The sequence below is a fragment of the Panthera pardus genome, unplaced genomic scaffold, assembly GCF_024362965.1.
Source record: "Panthera pardus isolate Hobbes unplaced genomic scaffold, ASM2436296v1 HiC_scaffold_12, whole genome shotgun sequence".
Classification (NCBI taxonomy): Eukaryota; Metazoa; Chordata; class Mammalia; order Carnivora; family Felidae; genus Panthera; species Panthera pardus.
The window spans coordinates 11,532,256-11,541,950 of NW_026526677.1; the positions used below are offsets into that span (position 1 = coordinate 11,532,256).

Consider the following 9,695-nt stretch of genomic DNA (forward strand, 5'->3'; position numbering starts at 1 on the left):
CACCTTTTCTGGAGTGTGTTGACAAGCAACTGGTTGAATAAATGTGGGTTTGTCCATAGTTGGGAACATTAGGCAGTCATCAAATCGATGCAACTGAAGTATATTTATTGACATGGAAAAATGTCACAAGAATTTGTTGAGTGAAAAAAGTAACAAAGTCATATGAATTCTATGGAGTCATTTTTTTAATGAAAAAATACACAGCAAAAAGTTTCTTAAAAAATGATAACAGTACTAATAAAATTAACTCTGAAATGAATGCTTTGATATCCTTTTTGCTTACGTAGGTTTTCAGATTTTGCTGTATTATGTTGTTTGTAAAGTTACATAAACGTAAAGGAAATTAATGCCTGTAGTTCGACCACATCTTTTTAACATACATTTGTGTAGTGATGATTTTCTATGCTTGTGAAACTTGAAAAATTACTTCTTATTATTTGGTTGAGAGTTGGAGAAGTAATTCTGTTTTGTGGCACAGTTCATTGTAGGGTAAAAATGAGTACAGTAAATTTGTTCAGTAACATGTAAGCGGAGAAGAAGGGTGTCTCGCACTGTTCTTGCTGACCTAAGTTAGCATTTCCTTCCCCTGCAGGCCAAGTGATGACCACTTTGTACAGATCATGTGTATCCGAAAAGGGAAGAGAATGGTTGCCCGTATTCTTCCTTTCCTCTCCACAGAGCAAGCAGCTGACATTCTCATGACAACAGCCAGGAATCTCCCTTTCCTTATCAAGAAGGATGCCCAAGATGAGGTGATGATCCCCCATGTGGGACTTCTTTCCTTTGGGTCTTCACAGTTGATAAGAGCTCTAGAATCCAAATTGCTTCTCCTCTCCTCTCCCCTTTTCTGTCGTTTTGTCTAACCTTTGGCAGTACGATTTGATTATTTAAAGCAAAACTTTACTCCAGGCCTATATTCTTGATCCCATTTTTTTCCTCCAACAGAGCAATTTCCTAAACTGAGGAAAGCAAAAAATCCCATTTTATTTGATGCAGTTGCAAAACTGTGTTGCGTATCAGAATTTCTTAGGAAGCAGATAATTTAGCTCTACTCCAAACATGCTGAACCAGAATTTACAGAAGAAAGATCAGGGCTTTTGTATCTGTAACGAGAGTCCCCAGGTAAATCTGATGCTCATGAAAATTTGCACTTACGGTCTTGGTTACTTTGCTGGATATAAAGCATCACTCATTGGCTGTTATCAAGACTGAACGTTCGCCTGTAGCCTTAGTTGAATGGTATCCCACAGGAATCAAGCCAGTGCTTATAACTAATAATTGTCACGATCTAAACTAGGCTGGAATTTGCAGCACTTGGGTGGCTCAGTCGGTTAAGCATCCGACTTCAGCTCAGGTCATGATCTCGCGGTTCATGGGTTCAAGCCCTGTGTTAGGCTCTGTACTGATGGCTCAGAGCCTGGACCCTGCTTCAGATTGTCTCCTTCTCTCTCTGCCCCTCCCCCCGCTCGCACTGTCTCTCTCCGTCAAAAAATGAACGAACATTACAAATTTAAACTAGGCTGGAGTTTGAAACATGATTTTGAAGTTTAGAAGCTAACTGTTGGTAAGAAAGAATTGCTTTCTTGTTCTTGTCGTAACACTCGAAAGATTAACAATATTTAGAATAGTCTTAAGTTCAGAGCAAGAAATTGATAAAGGCAGCATAAAGGGAAATCATTACCAAGTGTGAGGTTCAGAATGTTAGAATTTATGAGAGTGAGCCTGTTACAATAGACTGTGAGTTGATTAAGAACAATCTGGTGTTGGTCCACAGAAAACATGATGCCAGGATACCCTGTAAGTGGTATGGCATGAAAGAGTTGAACATTACTTCTCCTGAAGTAATAATAATAACTCCTTCTGAGTTGAAAAATTCCTTGTGAAGTTGTAGCACCTGCAGAAGAAAGTAATGCCAAGTGGAGCCTTCATCATCAAGAACAGTGAAGTGGGATGAGACAGACACATTTTTTAAGGATTTCAAGAAGGAAAAATGGAGTGAAGTTTAAGGAGTTGAGGTTTATCTTCGAAAAAGCAAGACTAAAGCAACAGCTCCCTTGACAGCTTATAGATTGTTCTAGGCCGTGAGGCGGGCACTCAGTCTTAGAGGAACTCATCAGTGGAGACAAGTTTGGGAGAGCTTTATTCATTCAGTAAATATTGAACGCCTGTGTGAACCAGGCACTATTTTAGGTCCCAGAAATACAGCACCTAGAGCTAGGTGCTGGGAGCTAGGAATTCAAAGATGCTTGCTTGAGTGGAGGTACCTGCTGAGCAGGAAAACTTGGTTAACTGCAGAGGTAGAGTTTTTACCTATATGCACTAGAGTCCTAGGCCACTTTTCCAAATACCATTTCTTGAAGTAATAACTAGCAGGTCCGCAGCACAAAATATACAAGGTAATCCTGGAATATCTCATGCCAGAAAGTAAGGAAGCTAAAAGATTACTGGGGTCCCATGTAAAATTGCACAAACCAAACCGAAGGGGCTCCTGTTGGCCAAAAATGGGATAATTTGCATCAGAAAGAGAAAGTACGGCAATGGATTGAAATACATTAAAGATTTTTCATTCAATGAGTTCATAATGATACCAAAAAATATATTAATCACCTTCAGAGATTGCTAGGCCATCCAGAACTCATTATTCTGAGAATGGGTAAACTTTGAAAGAGAATCAAACCTTTATCTTGCCTTTCCATCACAACCAAGTATCACGGTAACCAGAAAGTTGATAACAGAAGGTTGTTCATAGAAGAATCTCAGCTAATAAATGCAAAAGAAATGATGAAATTAGAAGATCACCGCTTTACAACCCCTAACAACATAGCCAGTCAGTCTGGACAGCAGTGCCTACTGGTGCAAAAGGCATTAGATAACAGGTGGATGGGAAACTTTACAGTGGTTGGGGCAGGAGCAGACATCTGATCACTAAGGGGGGGGGGGGCACCCACACACTGTGCTTCTTAACATGATGCAGGAGAAGGCACACACGTTTTCTTGCCCTCGTCTTCCCACCCCCCTCCAGGGAACTTAAACCTGATTTAATCAAACCTCTGATTCTAACCATTGGTTTTTATCGGAAAGACAGAGGCTAGTAGAAGCTGTTAAGTGACCTCACAGAGGTACAAGTAGCCAAATCCAAACTATGGGACAGATAACTCAGTGTCTTCAACAACTAAATAACAAGACGAGATGGGCAGTGGGCAAAGGACCTATTCACAGATTTATTTTTCTTTTCTTTTCTTTTCTTTTCCTTTTCTTTCCCTTTCCTTTCCCTTTCCTTTCCCTTTCCTTTCCCTTTCCTTCTTTTGAGAACACAAGCAATGGAGCGGGCACAGAGCCCGATTGAGGGCTCAAACTCAAGAGCCCATGAGATCATGACCTGAGCCAAAATCAATAGTCAGACCCTCCTGAGCCATCAAGGTGCCCCCCGTTCACAGATTTTAAAAGCCTTACCAGCCAGATGCAATGTGTGGGTCTTGTTGGAATCATGATTAGAATAAGTCAACTGCTAAAAGACATTTTTGAGACAAGTGAAGAAATTTGAATTTGGAGGAGATTTAATTTTGTTAGGTGCCGTAATACAGCAAGAGGTCTTGTTAGAGATCCAAAGTAGAGTATTTACGGATGAAATGATTTAGGAGAAACATAGACTGGCAGGATGCTGATGATTTATTGTTGAAACTGGGTGATGGGTACACAGACATCATCATACACTTGTTCACTTTTATGTATGATTAAAGCTGCTTTCATTGTTAAAGCTGTGTTTATTTAGACTAGTAGATCACAAATTGTCTACTTTTTTTTTTTTTAATGTTTTTATTTATTTTTGAGACAGAGTGTGAGTGGGGGAGGGGCAGAGCGAGAGGGAGACACAGAATCCGACGCAGGCTCCAGGCTCTGAGCTGTCAGCACAGAGACCAACGCGGGGCTCGAACTCACGGACAGTGAAATCGTGACGTGAGCTGAAGTCAGATGCTCAACCAACTGAGCCACCCAGGCGCCCCACAGATAGTCTACTCTTGAAGTCCACCCTTGAATGCCGTCTGAAGTAACAACAGCCATCATTTTTTATACCGTGGACACTGAGTGCTGGGAGCACCCTTGATTTCCTTACCTGTGTTAGAACCTGGTTTTATTGGTAGCACTGTATTTTCACCTTCCAGTCTGGGCCTTGGGGCGGAACGGAGGGAACGACTCAACGGCCTTGGATTCTGGTTCTCTCTGTTAGCTATGTCACTCTGAACACCGAGCCCCCCCCCCCCCCGCCTTTTTTTTTTGTCACACCGAGGCCCTTTTCATTTAGCTTGTCTAATCTGTGAAAATTGGATTATCATTTCTCCATTTCCTCACTGAGCTTTTATAAAGATCAAACAAGATCCAGTGAAGTCTGAAAGTACTTCTGGGTAGTTCTGAGGACTCGGGATCTCCCTGTCTCCCAGTGCTTCTCAGGGTATAATGAAAGTGCCTGTATACTTGTGACTCCCCACTGAGCCTTAGCTCCCTGAAGGTCTGTCCTGTTTACCATTTCATTTTAACCCACGCAGCCAGACACACCGTAGGCATTTCAGTCAGTATTTGTGGAGTGAATTAAAACACTGATGTCTTCTCATGAATCTTGCTCTTTGAGAAGTGATTTTACACCCTTGGTTCACACAAGTCATGTTTCCTGCACAAATTGAGTTTTAAAAAGTTCTCAGTAGACACCTCCGAATCCATTGTTAAGACCCAGCAGTACCTGCTAGACTCGTCAACCCTTTTTTGTTACAACTTGCCTGAGGCCGTTTGAGTGCACAGCTGAGCACCCCCATCCGGTCCGCGCCCACTGACACCCCAGTGGCCAGGATGTAATGCTTTTCTCTGTTTTCTGTAGGTGCTGCCATGCTTACTGAGTCCCTTCTCCCTCCTGCTCTATCACCTTCCATCAGTGACTGTCACCAGCCTTCTGCAACAGCTAATGAACCTACCTCAGAGCGCGGCCGCGCCAGCGCCCTCTAACCCTCACCTCGCTGCTGTGCTCCAGAACAAGGTGCTCTTGCCCTCCTGTGTCCCTGAACTTTGCCAGCCTTCTAGATTTGAGTTGTAGATACAAATAGTGGCTGCTGTAGCTGTGGCAACTTGTAAAAGAAAGGCTTCTTTCAGTCAGAAGTTACATTGAGCTCCTAGTGACAGAGACTAGGAAGGACGAAGGTTTCAGCAAAATAGGGTTTTCTGTATCTCACGTGGAACAGCTCTCGTGTGGTGTCCACGTTGCCCTCAGGGACACAGGCTCCTTTGGTTTGCCTTCTCTGCAGCCTTAGCAGTGGCTGCCATGCCGGTGACCCTCAGACTCCGTGCCGGTTGTTGAATTCAAGGCTCCACTTTGCATCAGGAAGAGAGGTGCGTGCAGAGGGGCCAAACGGTGGATATCTGCCGTCTGTCTGCCTTGTCTGGACCTGTTCCAGGAGTTCTAACCAGCAGCTTAACCTCAGTGGCCAGGTTCAACTCACCTGCCACACGTCACTGCAGAGAAGGCTGGAAAACATCTCTCAGTTCACAGTGGTGTGACCTCAGATAAAATCAGAGTTCTCACATGAGGACGAGAACGTACTGGGTCAGTAATCCACACTCTCGGTCGTGAGACTAAATAGTAGAAGACATCCCATTTCATATTTCATTTACATCAGTTTGACGATCCAGAGACGTGCAAAGGAAGCGTAACAGAAGAGAAGACGCGAGCTCTCAGCAGGTTTCCATTCCTTGCCTGCCATTTTCTAGGCTTGTGAACCGAACAGATGATTTTGCTTTGCCGAGCCCATTTCCTGACCTGGAGGTGGAAGTGACGAGGTCGATTCCAGGGCTGTCCTGTTACTCAGATGAGTGCACCGCTGTGACCTTCAGTGTCATGCCTTTCCACAGTGGGCACGTGTGCTGGCAGAGAGAGAAAGTAGTGTCAAGGCCTCTATCTCCCTCGCACCTGAAAACCCGCCAAAGAGTGACTGAGGGCGGTACATCCGGGGCCGAGAGGTGACAGTGCTTCGGGGGCCAGAAGATGGGGATTCTGGAGGGATAGCTTATGGGCCTTCCACGTTATTCAGTCTATGAGTTGTAACGTTGATAAAGGCGATAGAAAACCATGAAGTCAGACAAGAGGTTATATGTGTAGCCCAGTGTCGTTTTCCTGACGGTGACACAAAGGTTGTCCTCTGTGAGGTGAACTCAGAAAGGTGGGATTCCCTTCAGATCCAGTATAGCTATGACTTCTACATTTAACCTTGTACCACTCGTCCCCGTTTGTATTTCCTTCTGTGCCTCTTCAGACCACACGTCCACCGGGTAAAACAAATTAATGAAACAAATCTTTAACCTCAAAGCACGTTGTTAGATTAGAAACATGGATGTATCGTGTATCCTTTTTCTGTTTTTAACGTCTCGTCTAAGCCTTTATATGTCCAGTAGGTGTATCCTTTGTTAAGGAAAGTTTTTACAGAGATTTAAGGAAATCCCTTCATATCCTGATCATTTCAGTTACCTTTCTTTGTACATTTTCCCACCGGTCGTAACATCTTTTTTTCTGAGTTCAAAATCTCGTAATCTGTGTAGTGTTTTTCCTTACGTTTGCTGTGAACTTTAATTTTCTGTATCCAAGTTTGTCTTTGGTTTTCTTCTTTAATCCGTTTCCGTTGTAGCGAACAGGAGAAAATCTAACTGCACATTTTCCGTGGCAGGGAAACTAGCTTCTCCTGTCACGGTGGGGTGGGCGAGGAGAGAGGGACTTCCCCTCTCGTGGAGCATGCCTGTTGCTGCTCTGCCGGAAGTAGAGTCGGGAGGACTCGGCCTCCCAGTTCACGGTTGTCTGACGTTTGCCCTGTTTCGCAGCACTGCGGTGGGGTCCTTTTGATCTGGTGCCGATCCCCATCTAGTACTGGGATCTCTTCGGTGGTGGTGGAGGACGGATGCGGTGCTGATTTTGAGTCCCTCTGTCTCCTCTTGTAGTTTGGCCTGTCACTGCTCCTCGTCATCCTGAGCCGTGGGGAAGACCTACAGAGTTCAGAGCCTGCTACAGAACCCACACAGAACAACCAGTGGTCAGTCGGGGTTGGGTTTCTCCTTTCAGTCTTTTCAGAATAATCTTTTATTCTTTTTCTTATACTGTCCTTATCGGTTCTCACCGGGTTACCTTTCAGGACAGAGGTGATGTTCATGGCGACCCGAGAACTTCTGCGGATTCCCCAAGCAGCCCTGGCCAAGCCAATCTCAATACCGACAAACCTGGTATCCCTCTTTTCTCGCTATGTTGACCGACAGAAACTGAACTTGCTGGAAACAAAGCTGCAGTAAGTTTGAAACAGGAGAGTTCCGCATCTTTCTAAAGTTGGCACTTTAGAAGTCCCGAGGAGGAGGTCAGGGGCCTAGGACTGAATGTAGTGGAAGACAGTAGAGACTCGTATCAAATCTCTAAGCATCTGCCAGAGACCAGGCCCCGTACCGGGAGCAGCAGCACCCTCAGAGATCACTAAATAAGGGTAGAGAGAGGTTGTGGGTGTTCTGTTACGAGAATTCTAACAAAGGTGTGACTTTGATGCAAAAGATTGCCTTCTGTTTTAACTCATTTACACAAGTTTCCTTTTTCTCTTTCTTTATACCCATAGGCTAGTTCAGGGGATACGATAAAAGATCTCCAAATGTGTCCTGTACCTCCTTTTGGCTGCCACCTGCACTGCCGCCATCACAATGGAGTGTTTTTAAATGAGGGAGGGAAGGTAGCTTATTCCCCAAAGCGTCTTGTGGGACTGATTCCTGTTGGCAGGGGTCGTCTCTGAATGCCAGGTATTTCCCCACTGCTCTGTGAAATTTGGCTGGGTGACCCTTCTGGTTTCTTCTTACCTTCTGTGTTACAATTCTGCATGTCCTGCTGTCCCTCAAGTCTTCTCAATTGTGCATTTTCTTTGCCCTAGAGACACAAATATAATCCCTCCCTTTGTCCCACCACCACCGCTCCAGGTCACAGTAGACTGTAGCCTGCCAGAGGGTTCCTTCCCTCATCCTGTCACAGTCTTCTTTCGTTGCCCCATATTAATACGACTATAGGAGAACCAATTAAGTAGAAACCAATATATACATATATGCGCGCACGCCCCCTCTGCACGCGTTCGTGTGGTCTCCAGAGGATCCGTAAAGAAAGAGTTTTAGATTGAGAAATACGTAGTTGACACGTCCCTCCTCTAAAAACAAACCAGCTGATGTATTTTTAATCTGTTTCTAGTCCATCCTGTAATTAATTTGGTGGGTTCTACTTGTTTTAATATAAACGCAGGGTATGCAGCACGTTAATAAAATCAGAACTCTTAATTGGCTGACACCCAGCTCTAGGCTGAGAAGTCCTGTCTCTCGTCCCCGCTGTACTTCCTCGGTGTCTGTCCACCTCAGTGAAAACGTACACGGTTAAGCCCTTTTCCGGCTACAACGGCAGCGCTCTGGGGCCTGTCCCCTCTATGACCTGCAGGGTTGCCCCCGATGAACCGGACGAGAGCCTGCTTCCGCAGCGTAGCGTTTGCACACTCGCTCTGTCTTCCTGAGACAATTTCAGTAAGCCATGCTTTTACTTCCCTCGTCCCCATTCTGATTTGGTGTCGTGGGTAGCAACCTCCAGCGGTAGCCACGGAAGCAGAGTTCGGCTTGCTTTGCTCTGCGGGCTCCTCCACGCCACGGACACACCTGCTGTCCTTCCCCCTTCACCTCCAGGCCCCCGCTCCCAGGCAGCCAGGGGCCTGGCTCTGCGTCCCGGCAGGGACAGCCCCCCGCGGTCCTTTGCACCTGTCCCTGTCCCGCGCAGCAGCCACACAGGATGAGGGGTTTGATCCCGAGTGATCTCAGCCCTCAAGGCAGTTAAATCAGAGTCCGTTTCTCATGACTGTCCTGATACACTTTTTGCTCTTCTCACCTTTTCAAATGTTAGTGAGGGGACGGGTTATGATATTTAAAGAGAATCAACATTTTGCACATACATGTATTGTACAACCAGAAAGCCCTCCGTTGTAACCGGCTGTCCTCACTCTCCCTCTGTCTGTCCCCGTTCCGTAGCCCCGGCCCCACCAGCTGCTCCGCGGTGACATGACCTAGCTTCCCTCTGCCCTCACCTACTGACTGTTTCCACCATGCGCCTCTCCTCCCTTCCCCTCACAACTGATCAAGTGAATACTTGACTATTATTTCTTCCTTTCTGTGCTTTCTCTTTTTTGTTTGGTTCTAATTAATAAAAATTAAAGTTTCTAAATTTACATTTTTATAGGGTATTGTAAATAAAAACAAATTGTATACTTGAAAAACCGTGTGCCTGCATTTCTGCTTCGTGTTACTTCTTGTCTGAATTTGTATGATATCACCTGTGTCTCCGGCCCATTGAGATGGACTGGCAAAGCTCTCGGTGTTGGGGACCGGTGAGGATTTTCCCTGTTAAATGTTGTAAGGGACACAGAGCAAAGAGCTTATGTTTACATGGTAACTTATCTTGAAAAACCTAGGTGCTTTGAGTCCTCCTCTGCGCACCCTTTCACTACAAGCCAAGGTTCTGCGCTGTAGTAGGCACACCAGCCCGTCTGCGTCCTGTGACTTCTGGAGGCTCCGTGTAGCCAAGTTTGGCCTAAAGCTGCTGCGGCCGTTAGCTCTTACATCGCACAGTTCGCCTGCTCAACAGAGATGGAGAAGAGTCGACGATT

General features: G+C 45.4%; 1 protein-coding gene across 1 annotated transcript in view; it reads left to right on the top strand.

The window, feature by feature from the left end:
- PATL1 (PAT1 homolog 1, processing body mRNA decay factor) overlaps nucleotides 1–9,305 on the top strand; it is a 31,691-nt gene extending 22,386 nt beyond the window's left edge. Inside the window, exons 15-19 of the mRNA XM_019414480.2 lie at nucleotides 593–752; nucleotides 4,871–5,026; nucleotides 6,973–7,064; nucleotides 7,164–7,313; nucleotides 7,629–9,305. Coding sequence (XP_019270025.1) covers nucleotides 593–752; nucleotides 4,871–5,026; nucleotides 6,973–7,064; nucleotides 7,164–7,313; nucleotides 7,629–7,650 — 580 coding nt within the window. The 3' untranslated portion in view covers nucleotides 7,651–9,305. The remainder of the gene's footprint in view (nucleotides 1–592; nucleotides 753–4,870; nucleotides 5,027–6,972; nucleotides 7,065–7,163; nucleotides 7,314–7,628) is intronic.
- The last annotated feature ends 390 nt before the right edge of the window (nucleotides 9,306–9,695 follow it).